At 37.4% G+C, this 25,226-nt stretch overlaps 14 protein-coding genes across 14 annotated transcripts; 5 read left to right on the plus strand and 9 right to left on the minus strand. All coding sequences in view use genetic code 12, as the record gives it.

Moving 5' to 3' along the window:
* Positions 1-462: 462 nt before the first annotated feature.
* On the minus strand, positions 463-2,247 carry I9W82_005715 (uncharacterized protein; the record flags this gene model as incomplete). The annotated part of the gene is made up of 1 exon (XM_067694922.1): positions 463-2,247. The coding sequence occupies one exon, from the start codon at positions 2,245-2,247 to the stop codon at positions 463-465; it is 1,785 nt and encodes a 594-aa protein (XP_067545867.1).
* Positions 2,248-2,361: 114 nt separating this feature from the next.
* Positions 2,362-3,738, minus strand: I9W82_005716 (N,N-dimethylaniline monooxygenase; the record flags this gene model as incomplete). The annotated part of the gene is made up of 1 exon (XM_067694923.1): positions 2,362-3,738. The coding sequence occupies one exon, from the start codon at positions 3,736-3,738 to the stop codon at positions 2,362-2,364; it is 1,377 nt and encodes a 458-aa protein (XP_067545868.1).
* Positions 3,739-3,995: 257 nt separating this feature from the next.
* On the plus strand, positions 3,996-6,104 carry STB5 (Stb5p; the record flags this gene model as incomplete). Its single annotated transcript, XM_067694924.1, has 1 exon — positions 3,996-6,104. The coding sequence occupies one exon, from the start codon at positions 3,996-3,998 to the stop codon at positions 6,102-6,104; it is 2,109 nt and encodes a 702-aa protein (XP_067545869.1).
* A 176-nt stretch (positions 6,105-6,280) lies between these two features.
* Positions 6,281-8,158, plus strand: I9W82_005718 (uncharacterized protein; the record flags this gene model as incomplete). The annotated part of the gene is made up of 1 exon (XM_067694925.1): positions 6,281-8,158. One exon carries the CDS (start codon positions 6,281-6,283, stop codon positions 8,156-8,158), a length of 1,878 nt encoding a protein of 625 aa, XP_067545870.1.
* Positions 8,159-8,205: 47 nt separating this feature from the next.
* TRS20 (TRAPP subunit) lies at positions 8,206-8,709 on the minus strand (the record flags this gene model as incomplete). Its single annotated transcript, XM_067694926.1, has 1 exon — positions 8,206-8,709. One exon carries the CDS (start codon positions 8,707-8,709, stop codon positions 8,206-8,208), a length of 504 nt encoding a protein of 167 aa, XP_067545871.1.
* A 411-nt stretch (positions 8,710-9,120) lies between these two features.
* Positions 9,121-10,650, plus strand: CTA9 (Cta9p; the record flags this gene model as incomplete). Its single annotated transcript, XM_067694928.1, has 1 exon — positions 9,121-10,650. The coding sequence occupies one exon, from the start codon at positions 9,121-9,123 to the stop codon at positions 10,648-10,650; it is 1,530 nt and encodes a 509-aa protein (XP_067545872.1).
* A 47-nt stretch (positions 10,651-10,697) lies between these two features.
* Positions 10,698-11,573, minus strand: HBR1 (nucleoside-triphosphatase; the record flags this gene model as incomplete). The annotated part of the gene is made up of 1 exon (XM_067694929.1): positions 10,698-11,573. The coding sequence occupies one exon, from the start codon at positions 11,571-11,573 to the stop codon at positions 10,698-10,700; it is 876 nt and encodes a 291-aa protein (XP_067545873.1).
* Positions 11,574-11,745: 172 nt separating this feature from the next.
* On the plus strand, positions 11,746-12,342 carry I9W82_005722 (CCR4-NOT core subunit; the record flags this gene model as incomplete). The annotated part of the gene is made up of 1 exon (XM_067694930.1): positions 11,746-12,342. The coding sequence occupies one exon, from the start codon at positions 11,746-11,748 to the stop codon at positions 12,340-12,342; it is 597 nt and encodes a 198-aa protein (XP_067545874.1).
* Positions 12,343-12,352: 10 nt separating this feature from the next.
* Positions 12,353-13,294, minus strand: I9W82_005723 (retromer subunit; the record flags this gene model as incomplete). Its single annotated transcript, XM_067694931.1, has 1 exon — positions 12,353-13,294. The coding sequence occupies one exon, from the start codon at positions 13,292-13,294 to the stop codon at positions 12,353-12,355; it is 942 nt and encodes a 313-aa protein (XP_067545875.1).
* A 130-nt stretch (positions 13,295-13,424) lies between these two features.
* Positions 13,425-15,008, minus strand: I9W82_005724 (uncharacterized protein; the record flags this gene model as incomplete). The annotated part of the gene is made up of 1 exon (XM_067694932.1): positions 13,425-15,008. One exon carries the CDS (start codon positions 15,006-15,008, stop codon positions 13,425-13,427), a length of 1,584 nt encoding a protein of 527 aa, XP_067545876.1.
* A 681-nt stretch (positions 15,009-15,689) lies between these two features.
* Positions 15,690-17,060, minus strand: I9W82_005725 (uncharacterized protein; the record flags this gene model as incomplete). The annotated part of the gene is made up of 1 exon (XM_067694933.1): positions 15,690-17,060. The coding sequence occupies one exon, from the start codon at positions 17,058-17,060 to the stop codon at positions 15,690-15,692; it is 1,371 nt and encodes a 456-aa protein (XP_067545877.1).
* Positions 17,061-17,433: 373 nt separating this feature from the next.
* Positions 17,434-18,231, minus strand: I9W82_005726 (Golgi transport complex subunit; the record flags this gene model as incomplete). Its single annotated transcript, XM_067694934.1, has 1 exon — positions 17,434-18,231. The coding sequence occupies one exon, from the start codon at positions 18,229-18,231 to the stop codon at positions 17,434-17,436; it is 798 nt and encodes a 265-aa protein (XP_067545878.1).
* Positions 18,232-21,102: 2,871 nt separating this feature from the next.
* Positions 21,103-22,791, plus strand: PHR2 (1,3-beta-glucanosyltransferase; the record flags this gene model as incomplete). Its single annotated transcript, XM_067694935.1, has 1 exon — positions 21,103-22,791. The coding sequence occupies one exon, from the start codon at positions 21,103-21,105 to the stop codon at positions 22,789-22,791; it is 1,689 nt and encodes a 562-aa protein (XP_067545879.1).
* Positions 22,792-22,988: 197 nt separating this feature from the next.
* On the minus strand, positions 22,989-25,121 carry BFA1 (Bfa1p; the record flags this gene model as incomplete). Its single annotated transcript, XM_067694936.1, has 1 exon — positions 22,989-25,121. One exon carries the CDS (start codon positions 25,119-25,121, stop codon positions 22,989-22,991), a length of 2,133 nt encoding a protein of 710 aa, XP_067545880.1.
* Between the last annotated feature and the right edge of the window lie 105 nt (positions 25,122-25,226).

Consider the following 25,226-nt stretch of genomic DNA (forward strand, 5'->3'; position numbering starts at 1 on the left):
CTATTTTTACTTTTCTTCTTCTTCTAACGCACACGACTTATTATAAAAGAATTACACACAAAAGGAGAAAGAAAATTTTTTCTCTTTCTTTTTTAATTTCCGAAGAAGAAGAGTCAAACTTTAAGAATTAAATTTCTTTTTTTTCTTGTTTTCTGTTCCTTTGGCTTTGAAGAGTAGGCGAGAAGCGCAAAACTAGAAATCAAGCTCTCATTTTCTAACTTATGGGATCTAGTCCTCCACTACCACGAGCTGAGGAACCAGCACACTTATAGTCATTTCTTTTATTATCTTCTCAGTTTCCTCACACTGTGATTGGTGCACAACTTTTTGTGTTTTTACCTTCGACGCCTCATTTAGAGAAACGCAATTGCGCAATACATTGTTTCACAAAAACTTGAGAAATCAATTTACGAGAAAACTACGTTCCTAAGAATTCCACACATACCCTTAATCATAATACTTCTAAACCTTGTTAACACTAACCTTTCTCTTCTTCTGAGCCTGTGGCTGCTGACACTCCATTTTCCTTTTCAATTGCGATGGCGCCACTTCTTCCATTTTAATCGGTAATGGTTCTTGTGAAAGAAATTCAATTGAATCAGCAAACGACAAATCCTTTACTTGTTTAGTAGCTTCTGCCATTGAATTATCAGTTTCTTCTTGTACTGTATACCCAATAGATGATGCGTCAATATCTATCGCATCCTTACTTTCATCTGCAGTTTCCCCCTCTTCAACAATACGAGGGATTCCATATTTGCCATATCTCTTTACTACCCCTGTTGACGCTTGTGAGTCTGGAATCACCGTACGTACAACTCTGGCACTAAATTGGGTTTCCTTTTGTAAACATCTAGCTTTGAACTTTCTCAAGTTAAGTTTGACAAAGTTGATCCTCGGTAATTGAATATTGGGGAAATACAAATCAACAATTGTTTCATCATAGGACAAGTATGGAAACTTTTCACGTAACACAGGAACAAACATTACAAAATAGCACCTATTTTTAACCAAGGGGGTACCATAATTATCAATTATTCCATCCACTATTGGAATAAATTCACCTGCACCAATACGGTAATCAACAGTTCCTGAATCAAATTGACCTTTGGTGCTGATAACGAGTACATTTTCTTGAAACAAATTATTCAACACTCCTCTAAGGATATCAGCATCATCCATGCTCAAACTAGTCAATTTCAACAAGTCATTAGTGCTTGGAAACTCATGTCTACAAAGATAATCCCACAAAAGTCTAATCTTTTGCAACACAATAAGATCCGGATCTATATCGAACCCAAACATACACCTTGTACAAGTAATTGGCCTCTTTAATGGTTTGTTGTAGCCATACTCGACAATATTGAGTTCCGTATGACACTTTTGACAATTCGGGGCAATATATGACACAAATTGTGTGGGAACAGCCGTTTCATTCTTTTCAGTTGCCAAAAAGCTATCCAAATGTAAAGAGGAAGCAGGAACGTCACCAATTGAATTATCCAAATCATTGTAAACATCAAAGGGATCCACATCTGTTGCGTTGACACCCTTTTTATCCGCAACCAACACACTCAACTTAATCTGGTTACTACCTGTGTTTACCAAGCCAAGATCATTCATACCACATTGTTTGTCAACCTTAATTGTAGTAGGAGGCAAGTCGGTGGCATCTTCGAAATGTGGAGGTTGGTAATCACTTGGACACGAATCATTGAAAAGTAGTTTGATTGAGATTGTTTTCTCTCGAGGTAACATATCAAAGGATTGTGTCATGACAATTAGTCTTCTAATCATGCCTTGGATTTGACTAATAATCTCATCATATTCAATAACTTCAAACCGCTCCGCATTATTATTCACCGACAACAGAACCTGATTGGTAGAGTAATTGATTCCAAACAAATAGCTTTCACATACGGTATACTTGCCATTGGTTGGTATCTGAATTGCAAACAGGACTGCCTTCAAATACTCTTTTTCAATTGAATCTTTTATACCTTCGTCAACGCATTTGATTATCAGGTCAGCAAATGTAGTCACCCCCGGTCTCAATCTCTTGGTTCTTATGTAGTTTGCATCTGGCCTTGGATACCTCTCGTTGTAGTACTTGGTGTCAATATAGTTGTTTTCTTCAAACACGTCGCGCAAAAATGTCACACAATATATGGAAACACTAATCAACTCGTGGATTAACAATTGCGATTGTTGGTTACTAACACATTGTCTGACTAGCTGTGCTTGCATTGTGTGCTTTAGACGTGTGTGGTTGATTGGTTGTAAAAAAAAGAACATGTATTGTAGGCATAAAATATATTGTGTTGCAAATTCGCGACCACACACACACTACACGAAAAGTATCTATTGTGGCAATCCAAAATCCTTTCCCTCAGATCTCAACTTCTTCACATGCTCAACAAGCTGTTGTAATCTTTTGCTCTTCAACTCTGTGGATATCAGACGCTCATGTGCCAATTTGTTATCCCATATTGGTGCAACAAGCCCGGGAGTTCTCAACCCTTGTTTATCAATTAGATCTTGCAATTGACGATAATATTCCACATCCTGAGGGTATCCATAGGTGTGAAATGTGGATCCTTTTCCCTTCTCAGCCAAATCTTTTTCGTATGAGTTTTGTCTCTCTTCTTGACTGGGCAATTCGTATCTGCCACTGAAATATCTGGCAATCAATGCCGATTGTGACTCCGACAAAGGCATAGGGACGACATTTTTCAATAATGCAACAAAAGTAAGTGATGGGTCGTTCACATTGAAAATCTGTTTGTAAACGTCCTGCACCCGAGACCCGTCTTTGATTACATCACTGCGCAAAAATGACATGCTGTACAAATACCCAGTACAGAAAATCACAACATCAATGTTGTTGTACGTATGACCTGAGCTTGTCACAACTGATTTATCCTGCCAGTTGTATTTTTCAATCAAATCAATGTATTCAATCAAGTCGTTTTGAAACCCAATATTATCCAAATCCCTTACTGAAACGTAAACTTGTTCCGCAACAGTGCTAATTTGGGTTGATATATCAACACCACTGGCTGCATTTCCAATCACCAATACCCTTTTCCCTCTATATGTATTTGGTGACTCAAAGTACTTTGAATGAATAATGGAGTTTGGGATATTTTCATTCCACTCAGACAATCCCTCAACATCCGGAATGAATGGGGTATTGAAGTGACCATTAGCAAGAATCACAGCATCATACTCTAAGCATGACTCTGTCTTGTCTCCACACTCTACATCGATTTCCCAGATATCATTCACCTTTTCAACTCGAGTCACATTTGAGTTTTCTCGAATATTGACCTTCTCATGAGGTATTGTATCAACATATTCTTGAACATACTTTAACACCTTCCTCCTTTCAGGAAATGAGAATGTGCCTTTAGGAAAAGGAACACCTCGGTACAGCATCAACCAATGAGTGATGTTTGTCTCCATAAACTGATATATTGCCGAAAAATACAAGTCAGACTCCTCGGCATTCTTATCAGCAATTTCTCCTGCTGATGGATCTGTACTAGGCACATGAGGATGTATCAAAGACTTGTTACCTTTATGATACCATAAGCCACCCAAATGGTCTCTCCTCTCAAACAAATCAATTGCTGCGAAATCGACTGGCTCCATTGCGAGTGCTTTGGCAGCGGCAAGACCAGCAGGACCGCCACCTATAATTGCAATTCTATTAAAGAGCGGCTGTAACTTGGTCATATTGGCCTTTGTTGTTGGATCGTTGGGAAAAGCCTCGTGTAAACTTTCTGATATTATTTTATATGTACTAGTCGCCACGAGTTTTTCTTATCCGGCCTGTTACGGCAGAAAATCACGGAGAAAGAAAAAAATAAAAATCTCCAAAGCGAACCACAAAAAAGCTCAATTACGTGATTTTTTCTTTCAAACAGAAGTGATATCGTGGGGAGGTTAATACCGCAATAGAATATTCCATATAATACCAACGGTGCTCTATAATGCTGTCCCCAGATTCATCCGTGACAAAATTCAGGGTTAAGAAGTTTCCATTATCAGATGGAAATGGAAATAGTTTCAGTCATCATCAAATCGAACAAATATCTCATGAGCCAGTCGCAAAAGTCACTAGCTGTTTGAGATGTCGAAAGCTAAAGAAGAAATGCAATAAAGCTAAACCAGAATGCTCGAATTGTGATAAGGCTGGAGAAGAATGTCAATATGTCCCAAGAAAACAGAGAGTCACAAAGAAGGAGAAGATGAAGTTTGAACAGGATGGGGTAGGCACGCCTCATGAAGTTATACACAATGCCACTAGTCCGATAGCGACTCGAAATGGTATTGATCATTTGAGCCCAGCGATACTGGATACTCTGTCCTACCTGAGTCATCATCGAGACCAAATGCAAACTCAACCAGCAAGACTCTTCCATCCACAACTCCACACAAACTACACCATGCCGTATGCAAGTATCGAACATAATCATTCAGATTTGAGATCCATGACGCCTATTAGTGGACAACAACAACAACCACCACCACAATTGGAAGAGCAACAACAAAAGGATGTGTCCTTACACGAGGACGCCAATATTGATCACAACCTGCAAGATTTCGCCGCAATTTCCTCCCCACCAGCTACTTTGAACCCAATCGACGCTCGTGCACCTAGCTTTGATGCGTACCCAAAGCAAATCTCCAAAGTTTTGTATGGTGCCGTAGGCATCAAAACAAATTCCAATGTCAGTATAATACCACCAATAATCGATAAAGTCTTGTTAACTCGAATAATGAATGCTTTTTTCATGCACACATATAGAATATGTCCTGTTATCAACAAGAGTGAATTTCTCGTCAAATTCAACCAAATGTTCAAAGATGACAGTGATTGTGTATCATTGGAAGAGTTTCAAGACCAGTATGAATTATACATGGTGTTGGCAATTGGAGGCACCCATTTAGAAAGATCAGGTATCATTGGTCGTGAAAAACGGATTTCTGAATACTTTGTCTCTATGGCATTGGCAAGTGTACACAACAACATCTCAAAAAACGATATTGATAGTATGAAAAATCTTATGTTGCTCGCATTGTATTCATTTTTCAACCCAGCGGAGTTTATTGCGTGGGAGATTGCTGGGAAGTTGGCTAGAATGGCAATTCATTTGGGGTTGAACCAAGCGGTCTCTAAGCAGGAATCAGAGCGCTTGACGGTTCGACAAGTTGAAATGAGAACAAGGCTTTTATGGTCAGTTTACACAATTGATCGGTTGACCTCGGTAACATTGGGCCGGCCAGTGGCACTTCATGATGATGACATCAATGTACCGTTACCTCAGATTCTAGACGATGATGAATTAGATGATATAACAACCTACAGACTAGTCATCCATTTGAGACAAATTGAAGGACAAATTTTGCGAAGGGTTCATTCTGTCAACGTTCATAAACATTTTCAGAATAAGGGCAAGCCAGAGGAGGAATTACGTGAACAGGTTTTACAAGAATTACGTAACGAAATCGAAGAATGGCATAGCAAGGCAAATGAGTTGGAACATACCACAACTAGACCCAAACAGTCGCTAGCATTCAGAGCACTGATACCGTGGTTTACAGCGAGGTATAACCATCTACTCATTCTTCTTTATCGTCCGTCATACTTGAACCCTCAACCACTGCAGGATAAGCTTGACACTTTAGGTAAGGCGTGTTTGCAAACATTGTCTTCGACGTACAAATTGTTCAAGTCAAAGTCTCTTCCATTAAACTGGACTACATTGTATCGATTCCTCATGGTGTGTACCACAATCTTGTACTGTTTATGCAAATGGGCAATTGACTTGATGGAGTCAAAAACTGAAATATGCTACTGCATTGAAATATTTCAAGCGTTTGGAAGCGATTGGGTCGTGGCTAAGAAATGTGCTGAAGTATTTAAAAAGATTGAGAACAAGTTGTTGGAGATTACCTTGACTGATGGGCATACTAGCGATATGGACAATTTGTCAAAGGAACTCTTAGGAGCATCGAGTTCTTATCATGAAATTTTAAATGTCCACTCTGTGGATCTTTGTATTGACAGTCAATACATGTATGGGTTTGAGAGTTGATGAAAGGGCAGGGAAAACTAGTGGTAGTTTGTATGTATTAAAGTAAATTAAAAGTGTAACTTGGGGTATGACGTAAAGCTCATCTATGCACGTGACTCTTTAAATTTTCTTCTAGATCTTTTTCTTTTCAATTCCCAAATCTTTTTCCCTTTTCCAACACTATACCCCTGAAGATAATGTTGTCAAGAATTACAAGAACTAGTTTGAGAGGAGTATCAATTCCTAAACCCACTGCTAGTATTTCTCGAATTACTGCAGTTTCAAGAAAATTTGCCACCTCTTCTACTTCCAATGACAATGGCGCAACAGAAGTTTTCACCAAGTTATCGGACTCAAAAGATCCCAAAAGAACACCTTTTTTTCAATACAGTTGGGGTTCATGGTTGAAAGATGATAAGTTGATGAAAAAACAACGTGAAACTGTCTTTTCCATCGAAGGGTTAACATCGTCGCTCAAGGACTTGAATAAATTAAGAGATGACAAGTTAGCTCAACCAAAGGAGAACAAGGGAGCGTTTGTGTTGCAACATAACTTGACTGATGATTTAATTGGACCTAAGTCTGATAGTCTCATTGTCAAGTCAATTGCATCCATTCATGAAGGTAAGCACCACAGAATATATAAGGTGACCTTGTCCACAGGTAAAGAGTTGGTGTTGAGAATCCCATACAAGATTGATTCCGATGCGGCAATTGCTTCCAAGATTAAAAGTGAAGTTGCTACTTTGGATTTTTTGAATTTGAAATTGAACTTGAATGTGCCCAAAGTCATTGCATATGGTGTAGATTCCAAGAATGATGTTGGATCTCCATTTATACTACAAGAATTTATTGAAGGTGATTTGTTAATGAAGAAATGGCACCCTTTAGACCCAGATTCAAAGGAAACTGAAGAAAAATTGAAACAAGTTATTGACCCTATTGCTAAGTTTCAAGATGATATCCTTCAAGTGACATTTAACAAGTTTGGTTCGTTGTACTTTTACAATGATGTTGAACCTACCTTACAATCTGAAGAGCCCTATGAGGATGAAAAAGATGCAAGCTTGCTAAAAAGGTGGAGAATTGGACCTAGTGTTGAAAAGCAATTTACCAAGGGAAAGAATAAGTTGTCACAAAAGACCATCGATCAGTATAATGGTCCATGGGATGCTTCCAATCCATTACAAGTTATGGAATCAGTGGCTGATATTGAGTTGGAAAATGCAAAGAATAAGCTTGCAATTGTTGACGCTGATGCAGGTGATGTTTCCAACAAACAGCTTTTGCAAGATCAAATCAAGACTTTTGAACATTTGAAAACAATAACACCTAAATTATTGAACCCTCATTCAAAGGCGATTATGAATGTTGAAAAACTATTTGAACCCAAATTGTTTGTTCCTGACTTGGATCCATTGAATGTAATTGAATCGGAAAAGGGTAATTACTTTATTGATTTTGAAAATACCACAATCAAACCATTCATTTTGACAAGCTATCCAAACTTTGTTTCATACCATGGAGCTAAGGTGTACAATTTAGAAGAAGATATTCCAGGATTTGCTGAGATGGATCCTGCAGAGAAGCAACAATATGAATTTATGTACTACAAGACGAGGAATGAGAGACTTTGGGAAGTTGAGTTGAACAAACATAGACACGACTTGATTGCAGTTGCATCTCCACATTTGAAAGTTTTAAAGTCCCCATATTTGCAAGCACTTGATTTAAAGACTCCCAAGGATTACCTTTATGTCGAAGGTTCAATTGTTCAATTACAGGCTATGTGGGATGCATATGTTGCCAATGAATTAGTTAATCAAGACAAGAATGACATGGAATTCCCCATCAAATACGATGAAGAATTTTTGGACAAACATCAACTGGACTTGAGCGATTATCAAATGGAGACAGTTTCGAGTCCATTCAGTGCTACTGGTGGATGGATCCCGCAAGATATGTTTGAAACTTTGAAAAACCAAGGTATTATTGTTGAAACTGGCAACGGAGATTACAAAATTGAAACTGACAAAGTGTTGGAAAACCCACCACCAGAAGAGAAGCCAGAGTAGAAGAAAAAGCAGTTAGGTAGCAGCAGTCTAGATTGTATATTCTTGTTTTATAAATACTTTTTAGCTAGTAGTTTCACCTTGTAGTCAAATTCTGGAGCTAGTATAGCGTCATTTACATTGTAGAATGGATTCAACAAGACCTTGACATAAACTTCATTAACATCTTGAAAAAACTGTCGTATACTATTATCATCCTTATTTGAGTCGTACAAAAGCACAAACTTGATACTTCCTTGAGTTAAATATGCACTGATATTGATGCCATAAAATTGATCAATTTTGCCTAAATTCAAAGCTTGCGTTGACCACATTTGTTCTTCAATCAAGTCAAGACTAGCATTGGCAATAAAAGGTAGTAATTCTTTAGTTGAAGCTGTAAATTGAGATTTTCCTGGAAGTTGTTGTTGAGAAGTTCCTGGAAGAACCGATGTACTAGATACAGGTGAAGAAGTGGCGGTAGATGAAGATGGGGCATTCTTGAAAGACGAAAATTCAGCTTCGTATAAAGGATTGTCTTTGGTGCCAATCATAGCGAAGTAATATGACGACATTTGTAACTGTATGTGCTCTGGAGAAAAGGAACTTTGGTTGATACTGAAAACAATTGTCTATTTGATCTCTTTCACTGGTTTCAGTAATAGTATTTTACTCTTGTTAACAAAAGAGTATTGCAGTATGGATGTATTACTAAAACGTAAACAAAAAAGAAAAATGAGAGGAGGGAAAAGTAACACGAAAACATAACAAGAGACAAACCCATACCATTCAATCAAACACACTATAGAGAGATATACACTCGACTTAACTAGAACGAATAACCAATATTCCTTTTCCACTGCTTTGAATATTATAACCACCTCAGTCTTATCCATTTCATCACTTTATTTGGTTGTGCTAGAAGTGAGCACAAAAAAAAAACGAAAACGAAAACAATTACACGGAGCTCTACTGATTACAACATTATGAACTTGAACAAATTAATCAGACGTTGGCTGTCGGAGCTTAACCTACCCAGGAAGGAGGAAGAGGTATTGCTAAATGATGATCAAATAAGACCAAACTTTGTCCACTCGTCTGATATACCAAGGAAAGTTGCCGGTTTGATCCACTCCATATCAAAATCTAAACTGAAACGGATCTCAGAGGAGTGCGGCAACGGATGTTGTGACATTAATGTTAACATTGAGCTAAATGCGTTGGCGTGCCGACGTTCAACGAAACTAATTGCATTGTTGCAGCGAGATATGATCTCGGTGGCTCAAATGGATGGTGACTCTAATACTACCGAGAGACAGAGTTATATTTATGGTATAATCACAAATCAGAAGCAAAAGAAACTTCAACCGGATGTTTTACGCACAAAGGATGTGTTTGTTGTCACTATGAAACTAGTTGTATCCAATTTTGATGCTCTTGGACACTTTATACTCGAAGAAGATGAAGATTTTCATCTACTACAGTCATATGACCCAAAAGGAGAATTAATTGACGAAATCAGGCGATACATTAAAGAAACGTGTGTGATAACACAGAAGCAGCATCAAATCAAAGCGAAAAATGAGGGCTCGCATTCAGATTTGAGTGATTCCACCTTGGAATGCAGCGAAGATGATGTACTATATACAAAGGAGGATTTTGGAGGAGCCAAGATCGAACCTTTGGTTTCCAATGAGACACTAACTGGCGAGTTCAGAAGAAGGTTTAGTGATATAAGTAATGAGGAGAAGGGAGTAAAATTTAAGCACTCGTTTCTTGATGATATAGACAACCTAAGGCACAATGACGAGGATGAAGATGTGATAACTGGCGCGGAGAAAGAGGTGACTGCTGGCGAGGAGAAAGAGGCCACTACTGATAAGGAGAAAGCCGTGTTCATTGACAAGGAGAATGAGGAAACTGCTGGTGAAGAGAATGATGTGTCAACGGACAAGGAGCGAGATGTGACTACTGACGAGGAGAAAGACACAACTACCGACGAGGAGAGAGACATGACGTCTGATGAAGATAAAGATGTAACTCCTGAAAAATCTTTACTGCGTAACTCGACACAAGTATTGTTTCAAAACGAACCATTGAAGCAGCCTGTAAAGTATTCACCTTTGACTCCAGAACACCCAATCCATCTTGATGATTTGATTGAGGTTCCGTATGAAGAAAGTGATCATGAACTCACAGATGACTTTGAAGTGCATAGGCTTGTGTCGTCGTCCCCAAAGAAGAGGTATGAGGATGATGACAAAATCATGAAAATCTCACGGAATTCTTCTTTCCAATCACCGACAAAGAGGAGATCTAGACCGCACTTGTCTTCAAGTCATTCGGTATCGTTGATTAATACCGATGATAAGTTGGGGTTGAAGTATGCCTATAATTCTGACTCAGCAGTCCCATCGTATATCAAACAGAACAAAAAGTTCAAATTTATCAAGGTGGGAAAGGTGCAGAAATTTGTCCATTTGTTTGAAGAACAAACTCAATCTGAAAGAAAATAGGGTATTTCTACTAATAGTGTAATATATTATTCGTCTATTTCTGGTACTTATTCCGCTACATCTTCTTGGTGCTCAGCATACTCGTTTGTCTCCTCATCCTCTTCATTAAGTACTTCTGCATCATCTTGCTCTTTTTGCTCGAGATCATACTTTTGTTGACTTGTGAGACCTTCTTCAACTGTCTCTGGATCTTCCGTTTCATGGTAACTTGCAAGAGCATCATCTGAATCCTCATCATTATCTGGGATGTACGCACCTTCATCATCACCACTACTCACCAACTCACCATCCTCATTGTCATCTTCTTCCTCATCACTATCGTTTGCTTCACCATTCACGCTTTGCAATTCATTAGTAACTCCCTTTGGATGATCTTTAATCCAGTTTTCAACCCACGAGCTAATCCTATCCACATTCTCATCCAAATCCTCTGCTTTATCACTTCTCAATTCAACAACAATCTCTGGAATATAACTTTCCCTTGCTTCAGTTAAAATCACCTCCATAATCTCACAATCCAAATTCTCCTGTATTTTATTATCCTTGTAATTCCTCTTGGTTAATCTTTCATGTAGCTTTGAATTATCAGTTCTCAACACCACAACAAGATCAATCAATCGTTCAGGGAAAATTTCACAACAGTGCCAATCTACAATAGCGCCACCTTTCTCCAACTCCGGTTCCAATTCATCCAATAGTTTATCTTCATCAACAACATGAGTATCAAGTTCCTTATCGTATGACTCAAGGCAGTCTTTTTCTTTTGCAAATGCACTTACATCGAAATGTTTAAACTTTATCGTTGTGTCTTTGGCAAATCCTCGATTTAGCTGATCGACTAACGATTGTGAGTGGGATGATTTACCACATCCAGGAGTACCGGTGATTATTATATTGGGGATATTTCTTCTAGACTCTGGCATGACTTAAGGAAGTGTATGTATATGTTGCTCTATCCGAGATGACCTTAAGATTATAATTTGGTGCGCTACAATCCTCTCAAAGAGGAAGAAAAAAAAATTATCAGTTCTGGTGTTTGCTGAGTGGAACATAAAATTATCACCCACGTCGAACTACCTATCACAACAGACAATTATGGTAACTGCAGGTGCAAGTATAGGATCCAGTCAACTGAAAACTCTACCGTCAAACAATGAGACCAACGATTTAGCCAAATACGGACTACAAGGCTTATCATCATTGGTCAGAATGGAACAAACAGATTTTACAAGTTTTGCAATTGGTCAAGATATCAGCAAATGTGGATTGGATCTATCTCCCAACGTGAACATTTTGAAAAACTTAGCAAGTCCGTGGCTGGAAACATCTCGAAGTGAAGTTGAGCCGTATTTCCATATCCCTTTACACCTACAAAATTCCCAATTGAAGGACCATCAAATAGATCCAGCCACTTGTGATTCCAAAATTCAGAATTTCACTGATGAAACATTATTCTATATTTTCTATATGAAACCAAGGGATACATTGCAAGAATATGCTGCAAGAGAATTGGTTGCTCGAAATTGGAGGTATCATAAAGACATTCAAGTTTGGTTAACGAAGGATAGCAATGTGGAGCCAGTTCTAATCGGTCAAGATGTAGAAAAGGGTGTTTACATATTCTTTGATCCTCATAACTGGGAAAAGATTAGAAAGGAGTTTGTATTGCATTATAGTTCTGTACAAGCTTGAGTTATTTTTTTTATTCTTTATTGTATGTAACTTTATCCACCTTGACTTCGTTGTTGAAGTATGTGTAAATGTAAAGAATACATGTGGATCCTTTGGTATCTAGTATACAGAATGAGGGTATGTTGGTGTTTAACTCTGTTGCTTCGTAAAGTGATTTCTTGAAGGCTTCCAAGTCATTGGCAGTATCCTGCTTTTCTTTAGGATCATTACCACTTCCTACTGCCTCTTCCTTCTTGGTCGAATTCTCTGTCTCAGTTGTTTCATTTGTCTCTTTGTTGTGCCCACTAGCCTTCTCCGTGTTATCGTCAGTAGCCTTCTCTTCGGCAGACTTCGCTGCAGTAGCCTCCTCTTGGTTTTCCCCCTCTCTCTCTGCGTCCGCTTCCTCCTCCTCCTCCTCCTCCTCCTCCTCCTCTTCAAACTCTGGCCAGTCAAAACTGAATGCCCCAGTCGCACTTCCTGGATTCACAAAGAATTTACCATCTAATGTGTAAGCTTCAACTCGGTGTGTTCCTCCCCAAATCAACACATCAACATCCAACTCTCTGGCGAATGCGCTCAAGGCTAACGGATCACCTCGTGGGACTATTTGATAACCATTAGTGTAGCCAATTTTCAAATTATCATGTACAAATCGACTGTACATGGGAACATTTACGCCACAATTTCCTGATGTTGTTGACTTTGTATGTGAGCCCATAACCAACAGCAACTGTTGCGATAATATACTTGCATCATCGTACTCGCCTTTCACTAGCTCAAATTTTGGTGAGATGGTATTTAGAAACTGTAGTGTCGATGTTGAATTAAGTATGTTTCCCAAGCATACAACACGATTAATTTTGCTATTTGTGGGTATGCTTTGTGGATTGGGTGCTAATAGCCTTTTAAACTTTTGAGGAATATCTATAGATCTTTCAGGAATGAAAAGGTCGCCAATTGCAAGAGTCAACATTTGATGCTGTGTGCGGTGTTTAATAGGCTTTGGGAGGCTCTACGTTTTCTTTTGTTGATGAATTTTGTCACCGAAATACGCGGCATTTAATAGAGAATAGTTTTTCAATTCTTTTAATACACACACATTATTAATTATTAGTATTGATCTTTTCATACACTTGAGGATAGTTTCTTTGGATTTCGTTAAACAACTCATCCCTTTGCAGCATTTGCAAAACTTCAGGATCTTTACTCAAACATACAAAGAATGCAGCCACACCGGATCCAATGACACTTAAAGTGATGCTGGCAATTTGCATAGAAATCAAAAAGGTAAACGCCACAATTGGGGCATAGTAGTTGCCGTCTCTGTTGTAACCAGGTTTGGTGAATTTGAGATAAAGGTATGCCAACAATGATGACAAATAAGCAACAAATAATGAGTAAAAATTTAATGCCACATTTATAAACATGTCATTCACCAATGCATCCATACCTTTAAATCTAAACATGTCAAAAGTGTCCTTTGCTGAGCGAATATATGGCTTTCCGTAAAGTGCAACGTATGAGTATGCATATCTGTTAAAGTATTGAACCAACCAATCAATGAAACCAACAATGAAGTCAACAATGATCAATGCACACTCACCCGCAAATGAATCTACAAATTGGGATCTCACAATATTGAGCAATTGTCTCACCAATTGAATAAAAGCCACAATCAAGGAACCAAAACAGATTGATCCGAAGCAGTAGGTTAAAGCTCTCTTTAACGAGGATAATGCGGGATGTCTTGGAGCACCTTGGTCTGAGTTTGACAAGTAGTACCAAGTTCCATAGATTCCTGAAATAACGACATGGATCACATTCTTAATCACTTCAGATATATAGTATCCAGCAAAGAAAACAAACACAAGGACTCCAATTAATTTTCCTTGACTGCATGAGCCACCTCCAACTTCACAAGCAGTATTGTCAGCATTGGGCTTATACTTGACATAAGTAGACACAATCACAACACTAAACAATATACCAAATCCAGCACTAATAACGAGTCCAAAAAATGCCGTGACCAATGTTGAAGGATACTGTTTCATCACATCAATGACAATGCGTAATATTGTTGCACTTAGAGGAATTCTACCCCTCGATCTCCAATAACAATACGCGGCAAATAAGCCAAATATCAAAAACACAATGGCGGCACTATAATAATGTTCAACAAAGTAGAAGATTGCAGTACCAATTGATAGTACCACATTCAACACACAAGCAACATAAATAAACTGTTTCGCAAATGCTCTTATAAATAAAAGACCCAATGCCGCCATAACTATGGCCAAGACAATAACGAAAGCAAAAAGAATAACTGTGTTTCTATTCACAGTGAATGAGTTAGCTGAACCATAAATACCACTTCCTTGGTCGGCATAAGTCTTTCTCAATGCATTGACAGTAATACCTGCAACAGCAATAAACCCAGCAACAACCAATAAAAAGAAAATGGTAAAAGGCCAATCGTTCAACCTTGGTTTTTCAATCTTGAAACTCTGATCAAAATCTTGTGAAGGTTGAGGTTTCTCATTTTTGGCATTCTCCAAGTCAGGTTGCACATAGTAAGTGTCATCATCGTGGTGGTTACCATTGTTATTGTTTCCACCACCGTTTTCATACTGCTGACCACCAGGAGGGGGGTAGTCTGGTGGTGGGTATTTGTTATTGGAATAACTCATACTTTATGACTGTATCTTTCAATGGTGTTTGAAGAGAAGGAAAGTTTTGAGGGATGAGAATTTTAAAATTGCTGTACCGAGGGCACTAGAAAAGGATGCAAGTTACACAAAACGTGAGAATATGAAATGACCTGGGGTAGAACTCTCAATGGCGAATTGGACTTTTTTTTTTGATAACTTTGTTGTGTAATCGGTCAAATTGGCTTATGCTAGTTCTAAAGCGTTGGAAAAAAGACAGAATCGAGACGATTTTCTAGTTCTACGTTTTATATGCGATTTGTAGTAGTTTCCTCGGGAATTTCAGTTTTGTTTTGTTTTGCTTTTTGAAGAAGAAGAAGATGAAGAGCAACATGAAATTCAGTTACAAAAACAGAAAATATTATGTAAACAAAAAAATAAAGAGAGTGACATCATTTATGCGGCTATAGTTTGATACTCTGTTAATAGAATTCAGCGCAGAAGTTGCAAAAGAAAGACATCGTCTCAAAGTCACAGCTATTTTGTTCATGAGATAATCACCGTCCAAGGGTAAAACAACATTAAAGTATTAGTTTATGGTGGAGCATCACCGCGTGTCTTTAGGAGTTAGAGAAGTGTATCCTCAATACAAAATGATTTTAAAACTTATAAAAGACTCTATCTAACATTAGAATACAACAAAAGAAATCAAATCTCCTACACTCAGCTTGACTCTTCTTTAGTTTGTTGAATAGCAGCACCAATAGTCTCCTCAATCTCAGCTTGAGTAGGCTCTCTATTCGCCTCATTTTCTTCTTCTTCTTCTCTCTTTCTAGGTTGTGGTAAATCAGCAATATCTTCAGCAATTTTAGGATCTTGATGTTTTCTAGTATGGATAATTTCTCTCACACTGGCATCACTATAAAACAATCCATACCTTCTAAATTGTTTAATCAAATCCGCAGTCTGTTTGGTATCCAACCCTTCAGCAAATTTAGCAAATCCATAACCTAATCTAGCAAACCAATCATAATTCAAATGCAATTTGAACTCTTTAGGGTTTTCCTTAGCTTGTTGTTGCAATTGTTTAACTGACATTTCCATGTATTCCTTAGTCAATGGTGTATTGTATCCTTCACCTTCTTTCAAATGAACACCAAGATGTCTAATGGTATTAAACAACCCTCCTTGATGAGCAGGAACCAATCCTCCAAATTCTTTAATCTTGGTTTCTCTATAGTAATCCTTGTACTCATCAATGGTGGCTTTTCTAGTTCCTGTCCAACCCAAAGCAAGCAATTCCTCTTGATTAACATCCAATTTAACGCCACCTGGTAAACGGAATAATTTCATTGGATTGAATGCACCAGAAAACAAAAACAAAAAGATTACTGTAACCTTAACAAGATGGATCCCGAAAAAGAAACATTGCAACATGATATCTGTTGGCTCATACAAGTCCCTAATTAATTCACGTTCAACATTGTTGAAACCAACTTTTCCAGCAAGACGAGCGAAAAAAATCGTTGCCCAATTCGTTAAACAGATACCTGGAGTAGGACTAATGAAATCTGGTAAATCTGTGTATAACCAAGCCAACAATAACCCAATAATGGAATACCAAGTGACATAATCGAATTTCCAAACTGGTAAAATCAATTGTCCTGGCCATACATGCACATTGATTAATTCTTCACTAGGGATAATTGATGAAACTTGTTTAGCTGCATCATCTTCAAATAAGAAATTACCATCTTCAGTGACGAAACCAGGTTGAGTAGATTTTTGAAATCCAATTGGTTGTGAGTGGTAAAAAACACTAGGTCTTAAAGCAATTGGCAATGTCTTGAAGATCTTAAACAAATCACCGAATTTAGTCTTTGTATTGACTTGGAAACAATAGTCTCTTTCTTGATCTTGATTGAATCTAACATAGATATCTAAAAATGCAACTTCGTCGTTCCCATCAGCATCATTGTCGATAATTTCTTCAATTTTGGGTTGACCAGAAGCAGGCTTAGCAGAGGTCAGTGTATGAACACCTGATGATACTCCTGATGATGATGATGATGAATTACGGGTGGTCGATGACATAGTTTTCTGGAGGAATTAAGAAGAATGTCTCAGTGTAATTTTTATTTTTTTTTTTTTCAATTTCAACACAGATGAGCGGAGTGTTAGTAGTAGAACGACTGAAAGTGGTGGCGAACTTTAAGCAGAGAGGGGGGAGAAAAAAAAGAAATTTTAACTGCGTATATTCAATGACGTAAAACTATACATATGTGTGGTGTCTAGACTTCCTGTGTTGAGACATTAACATCGATAACGTGCCCTAGGTGACGATGGCACAGGTTGAATAAACAGTGAGTAAGAATTACGAGATCAAAAATGTAATTCCCATTTCCGTCGATGTGGTCATTAAGCGTCACCCGAACCCTATTCGCTTCATGCTTTTGCACCATTGAGTTCACACATCCAAGATCAATTTTCGAATATTCAACACTTGCATCACCAAATCTGCTTCAGTAATCCTCTTCCTTTTAACATCAGTCATCAACAGGCTAACAAAACTCTTGAACTCCATAATTACTGACGCCACTTTACCATTCAAGTATTGTTGTTGAAACTTGCTTTGTTTTTCAACATCAATCCCGTTAACATCCATCAACTTGGTCAAATGTTTATCAATATTGATTATTGAAAGGTAACTAGCAGTAATTTTAGTCAAGCTTTGTCCATCAATAGGGTTATTCTTCTCCTTATTGTTGTTGAGTTTATTGGGTATCAAAGTTTCAAAATTTTCAATTTGATCATGTAGTAGAAGTTGCAACTTGGCTATACTCTTTAATTCAATCAACTGTTTCCGTATACTAAGACTAGTACCAACTTCACTATCCATAACATCAAACTTGTCACTATATTGAATCAATTGTAATTTAAATTGTTTTAAATCTTCCGATACTGAATTGATTAAATCATCACCACCATTTATCGATTTACCTAGTTTGATATAATCCGTATAATCATGATTGACTATATCTAGTAAGCTTTGGTTTAAAGTAGAAGATAGTTGTGTTAATTCTTTGATTAAAACGTCAAGTGATGTGAATCGATGATTTTTGTAAAGAAATTGATCAATTGCATGAGGATCATTGTTGAAGTTTTTGAAATCGGTGGTGGATATAGATACTGGGAATGGAAAATCCTCTTCTTCTTCTTCTGAGAAGTTATCGTCCTTTGATTTAGTGTCTATAAGGGATGACATAGTTTTGATGTAATGGATTAAGTTGTATTTTTTTGTTTTCTTAGTTGAAGACAATTTGAAGCATAAGTTGGTAGCGATTACCAAATACTTACCCAAAGTTTCAGCTCTTCGTAATACTATTGCCAATCTCCTAGTAAACTGACTCTAAGTGATAGTTCTCATTACGCAAAGTAATAACGCCTATCTGCCATCCCTCTTCTCATTCTTATTTGCTTCAATCTCTTTTTAGCATGCTTGACAATGATTACAATTTTTTTTTTTGCAACAATTTGATGACAAAAAGTGTTTCTTCAACGAGTAATGAATACTTTAAAAGTTTCAAGATCATGAGAACTGCATTAGATGGTTTATTAAGCGGACTTCCTTTCTACTAATTCCTCTCTGGCTTTTTAATCCCACACGATGTTTCCACCATAAATATAGCGAGACTAGAGGCAACGAAATCTAAAGATGGTCACACGACAGTATTGAAAAAGAACACTCCTGCAAGTAATTTACTTCTAAATTTGGATTTGAGTCATTTTACACGTTTTTAACCCTTTTAACTTTCTCTTATTTGGGGTCGATCATTTTGAAAGATTGTGACATATTTTGTATGTAATATGTGGAAAGGAGGGTTATAAGGCGGGATTTCCAGTTGTGTAATTTAAAGAAGCAGTCTATCAAGAGTTTGTACCATCTCTTTTCATATTTGTCGATGATTTTGCAATCTATTTTTTTGGTTAGCTGTCTTTTATTATACAAATCGTCTCATTATTATGTCAATTAGTCTTTCCTGTTTTGGGTTAAATGTTGAACCGGCGGCGGGATCTATAATAGTCGCTTAATTTGTGGCCGCGTCATGTGGCACAAACGCGACAAAAAAAAATATCGTCCAATCTTTTTCTCACCCTTTCATTATAATCAATTGTTCAGAGTTTTGCCTTTGAGACCAGCAAAGGCGGACCCATAAGTGAGGGGTAGGTTATGTTATATGCATATAATAATACCCATTGATTATTTTTATTTTTGCTTGAGTAGTATTTTCTTGTCAGGGGACTGAATATAAGAAAATAGAACAGAAAGTTAAAAATAGACTTACAGGGACGAGTGTACTGCAAGTAGAAAATTCTGATAAGAATACCGCGTTTTGAATTGCTCTCGTATTGTTACAAGGACAATGTACTCTTTCCTAAGCCAATTGTTGATAGCAAGTCAATGCCTTTGAAAGAGTTTCTTTGTCAAACACAGCCACTGAGCAAGAAAGTAAAAAAAAAGGAAAAAAAAAAAAAATAGGATAGAAAGGTAGTGTACTTTTGTAAAATGTTGTAGTGCAGAGTACTTTTTGTGCTATTGTTTACATTCTGTCCAAATCAGGATTAATTGAAAAGCTGTTACACAAAGTTACAGAATCGGATATGTAAAAGAGAGCTTTTGATTTTGCCGAAGCAATGAAGAGCACAACGAAAACTCAACGTAAACAGACCAGCCATGTTTTGTATGGAAGCCAAACCTCGGATCGAGCCACTGAAGCCTCTTTCCTACTCAGTGCATTCTGTATTGTTTTCCAAAAGAAAGTGGCTGCTTTCTTAATTACACTCGTACAAAAACACGTATCTATTATCACTCTTTACCTTCACAACCTCGAAAGACGTTTTTGAGTGTGAACATGAATACGAGAGAGGGAAGATGTCAGAAGACGATATTTTTCTATGGAGTTGAGAATCGGACTTGTTTGAAAGATCTATGCACCTGTTAATTTAATCCTCTCTCTAATTAGCACAGAAAAATTGGATCACGCATTCTCCTTTGTTTTGATTGTTTTGTATATGAGCCAGCATCAAGTCATATGATATGGAGACTCAACTGGACTATGTTAGATTATGCAGCACTAAAGGCAGGGACTAAAATGTGCATGCATGTGTGAGAGAGGAGACGGAAATGGGAGGAATTGAGAGAGGCGATTGGTAACAACAATCAACAGTTAATGAAGTGGATATGTGTTCCTTCAGTACTGTTATAACTGTATCGATTGAGATTGCTAATTATTGTATAACTGCGCCATCTTTTGATATTATTGACATTGAAAAAAAAAAAAACGACAATTCCTGTATATATATATGAACTGAACTAAATTTACATATGTTTGTGTAATATTCCAATTTTAAATTTTTTTTTTTTTTTTTCTGTCGTGTGTAGAGAAAAAGAAAAAAGTCGTGTACTTCTCACCGTGTATTTTTTTTTTTTTTTTTGCCGAATCTCCCTTTCGACAAAAAAAAAAGATTATCCCTCAAAAAAAAAAATTAAAAAGAAAGGGGATAACCAGAATACACACATACAAAGTTGGCTGTAGAAAACAGTGCTGTACCAAGCCAAATGGAAACATGTCAAAAGCTAGCAAGAGCTCTACACGTCAATCTCTTATAGTAATTATGATTTGTCTCGCTGTATATTTTAAAATTTATTTCTATTTTATTTTTTTTGTGTGTGTCTGTTTATTTATTTTTATTTACTTCCGTTTCTTTTTCATTGTTGTTGTGTCTGTTTTGATTTGTTTGAAAATGGGCTGTGGAAATAACTTTTAGACTACATATATAAAACCCACTTCAAATCTCCCGTCAATTCAGATTACTCGTAATCGTCTGTTCTACTTCTTCTTTCTTTTTCCTTTTCTTTAACGAAAAAGACTCCATCATATTCCTATCGTTCTAAATACTACTACAAGTGGACTAGATTCATACACATTCCCTTCGTTTTATAAAACCATATTTTTTTTTTAGCTAAAAGTCTAAGAAAAATTTTTACCAAGAGAATATTTCCACCACCAACAAGAAAATATATTATTTGATCTTGTTTTATTTTTTTATTTGCCCCCTTACATCATAACGCAATATGTTGTTTAAATCGCTAATTTCATCAGCTTTCTTAGCTGCTACTTCATTAATCTCAGTTGCTTCTGCTGAAGACTTGCCAACTATTGAAATTGTTGGTAACAAGTTTTTCTACTCAAACAATGGTTCTCAATTCTTTATGAGAGGTATTGCTTACCAACAAAACAACTTGAACTCATCAGATTCATTTATTGATCCATTGGCTGATCCAGAAACTTGTAAAAGAGATATTCCATACTTGTCTGCTATCGACACCAATGTTATTAGAGTCTATGCTTTGAATAATTCTGTTGATCACACTGAATGTATGGAAGCTTTACAAGATGCTGGTATTTATGTTATTGCTGATTTGTCTCAACCTGATGAATCAATCAATAGAAAAGATCCTCAATGGACTTTGGATTTGTTCCAAAGATATACTTCAGTCATTGATGCTTTCCACAACTATACCAATATTTTGGGTTTCTTTGCTGGTAACGAAGTCACCAATGATGAAACAAACACTGATGCTTCTGCTTTTGTTAAGGCTGCTATTAGAGACACCAAGGCTTATATGAAGGCTAAAGATTATAGATCAATTCCAGTTGGTTACTCATCAAATGATCACTCTGGTATTAGAGTTGCTTTGGCTGATTACTTCGCTTGTGGTGATGACGATGAAAGAGCTGATTTCTTTGGTATTAACAACTATGAATGGTGTGGTAAATCAAGTTACAAATCATCTGGTTACGAAACTGCTACTGAAGATTACAAAGACTTGGGTATTCCAATCTTCTTCTCCGAATACGGTTGTAATGAAGTTACTCCAAGATTGTTTACTGAAGTTGAAGCCATTTTCGGTGATGATATGACTCCAGTTTGGTCTGGTGGTATTGTTTACATGTACTTTGAAGAAGAAAACAATTATGGTTTGGTTTCAATTGTTGATGGTAAAGTCTCAACTTTGAGTGATTACAACAACTATAAATCAGAAATTCAAAAAATTAGTCCATCTTCTGCTCAAGCTTCTGCTGAAAGTGCTTCTTCTACTGGTGTTACTTCATGTCCTACTTCAACTTCAGTTTGGAGTGCTGCCACCAACTTGCCACCAACCCCAGATAAAGAAGTTTGTGACTGTATGGCCAACTCATTGAAGTGTGTCGTTTCCGATAAGGTTGACAGTGATGACTATGCTGACATGTACAGTTATGTTTGTGCCAAGATTGACTGTGGTGGTATTAGTGCTAATGGTACCACTGGTAAGTACGGTGCTTACTCCCCATGTTCCGCCAAGGACAAGTTGTCATTTGTCTTGAACCTTTACTACGAAGACCAAAATGAAAGTGAATCTGCTTGTAGCTTTGATGGATCCGGTTCATTGAAAAAGAGTGCCACTACTGCTTCTTCATGTTCTGCTTATTTGAAATCTGCTGGTTCTTCAGGTTTGGGAAGTGTTCAAGGTTCAGTAAGAACTGACACTTCAGATGAAACCGACACCAACGGAAGTGAAGGAAACGCAAACGGCAATTCCGGTTCAAGCAACTCTGGTTCTTCTTCTTCATCCAGTGACTCCTCATCTAGTGGATCTTCTACTAGTTCTGGTAAAAAGAGTGATGGTATTGCTGGTGGTATGCTTGGTGTTTCTACCTTGACTAAATTAGGAGCTATTGGTCTTTCAATGGCTCTTGGATTCAGTTTCATCTTGATCTAAGGAGGGGTGAAAAGAATAGAGAATTATAATGTATAATGGTATTTTTTTTTTTACATATTTGTATAGATAAAGATTTAAATTAAATATATCTTCGTTAAGAAAGTGAAGTGTAGTAGGAAAACGTAGATTGGGTATCCTTATATTACATATTCTAATATCTAATACATACATGGCATATTCACGGGAAACTTATTTCATTAATCCTCCATAATCAACTTCCTAATCTCCCAATAATAATCCAACTTGACATCATTATTATCATCAATAAACCAATTATTAATCTTGCGACTAATTTTGGCCTCTTCTTTAACAAACCTATCATGCAACTTCAGACTCACGGGTGGGATAGATGTATTGTTATCAGACATAGAGACGTGTCGTTGTAAATTCTGCTGCGATTGCGATTGCCAATGGTGAACTGGGTCTACGCGAGATGATGAGGATTGCGACCGAATCAAATTGGACCTCGATGCGGTGCTGAGTGGTTGTGGTTGAGGTGGTGGCGTGTTTGAGCTTGTTGATGACGTTGTACGTTGTGTGAATTGGCTCAATCCACGTCGTGATATTGGTGATTGAAGAACATAGATTGTGTTGGTACCACCTAATTTTGGTCTCGTTGGCGAATACTGCTCCCATTGTCCTTGTTCTTGTTGCTGTTGTTGTTGCTGCTTTTGTTGAAGATTATGATGCTGACGTATGGTTTCCAACGGTTCAATCAAATCTGGTATATCATCAAAAATATACTCATCATCTTGATCCAAATTGATCCATTTCAAATTAACATCATCATACAACATATTTCCTTGTCTTTTCATACCAGGGAAATCATCATCATCATCATCATCATCAAGTGCGTCAAGCTTATCACGATTAACAATCTCTTTTCCAACCGGTTCAATCTCCTTCAAGGTGATCAATGATGGTTTTTGTTCAAACCGAAGTAAATCAACTTCATTCCCTTCCCATCGGTTCTGTGCCTTGTTGAAAACCATGGATTTAGATTTTGGGATGACATAGTTAGTGCCAAGAGGTTCACCATTGGCGCGAATTCCTTCTTTGTTGTTCAAGTATCGTACATGGCCCATTTTCTTATGTGGATGGTGGTGTCGATGATGATGATTCTGTGCATCACCCGTACGAGTATCTTTAGGAACCCCCCTTGCATCCACACCAGCTTTAATACTAGCATTAGTCTTGTCTTTCGCTTTTTGATCTTTCCGCTCGGCATATTTGTCAAGCAACTGCATCCGGGATTCCGGATCTGGAATTCTAGGTTTATTGTAAAATGAAGGTATGCGATCAAGTTTGGAAATCACTCGATTATTGAAATTGAAAGTCGCAGGAGGCTGTTGTTGTGCTTGCTGCTGCTGTTGTTGGTGTTCACTTGGATGCTCATGTAAGGTATCGCCAGTTAAATCCATCGTTGATTTAAACTTCTTGATTGCATTGGTGGAATTCTTTGCCAATGAAGGCATCGATTGTTTATTTAAGAGACCATGTTTTGCCGCACTGCCCATATTTCGACTCAGTTGGTATGGTTGCTGCTGCTGATACTGTTTGATCTTTTGTATGCTCTCTTCAAAATCACCATCAAATCCATCTTCAAACTCATCATTATCATCTCGGGAGAATTCATAATTTATTGTCTTGTCATTCTCCAAATGGTCCAACATACTCAAATTCGTACTGGTTAGCTTATGCCCTGCAGCTGCTCCTGCTCCACCATCAATTGCAACACCATTGCGGAACTTTAAAGTTTGATTAGGATCATCTTTCATTCCTTTACTCTGCTTATACTCAAGTAACTCCCTTTGTTCTCTCTCTGCTTCCTTTTGCTGCGCCACTTTCTTTGCAATCAAACGCTGATTCATTTGTTGATATATGCTTTGATTCTTGCTAAAGCACTCGTCCCATCCTTCAAATTCATCTTGTGAAAGCTCCGAAGTGATATCGGTATCATTCTCTTCGCTGTATTCACTCAATGCATCTCTTGTTATTCGTTTGGCGCTGTTACTGCTACCGTTACTGGCCCTTGATACATGATTGGATCTACCGGTACTTGATTTGCTTGACCTTGTATGTTGAGGAGAAGATGAAGAAGTGAGGGCATTTTTGGGTGTAAGTTGAAACAGCGGCAGGTTATTTATATGTAGTTGATTCATCTTGAGCGTGTCTACCGCGTTGTCGTCTTCATTGTTGTGATCTCGATGTTGTTGTTGCTTTTGTTGTTTTGGTCCACTAAAATCAACTGATTCCACATCACCAAATATTTCATCCTCTTCCTGGTTATCAGCAAACTTCTTTAGTAGATCTGCCTTCGATTGCGTCATTGGCGTAGCCTTTTCCTATCCTTTTTCAGATTGATATGAAATCTTAGAGAATATATGGACCTAAACAAAAATAGATTTCTTCAATTGTATACTGTATATAGAACC

This window comes from Candida metapsilosis, assembly GCF_017655625.1.
Source record: "Candida metapsilosis strain BP57 chromosome Unknown scaffold9, whole genome shotgun sequence".
NCBI lineage: Eukaryota > Fungi > Ascomycota > Pichiomycetes > Serinales > Debaryomycetaceae > Lodderomyces > Lodderomyces metapsilosis.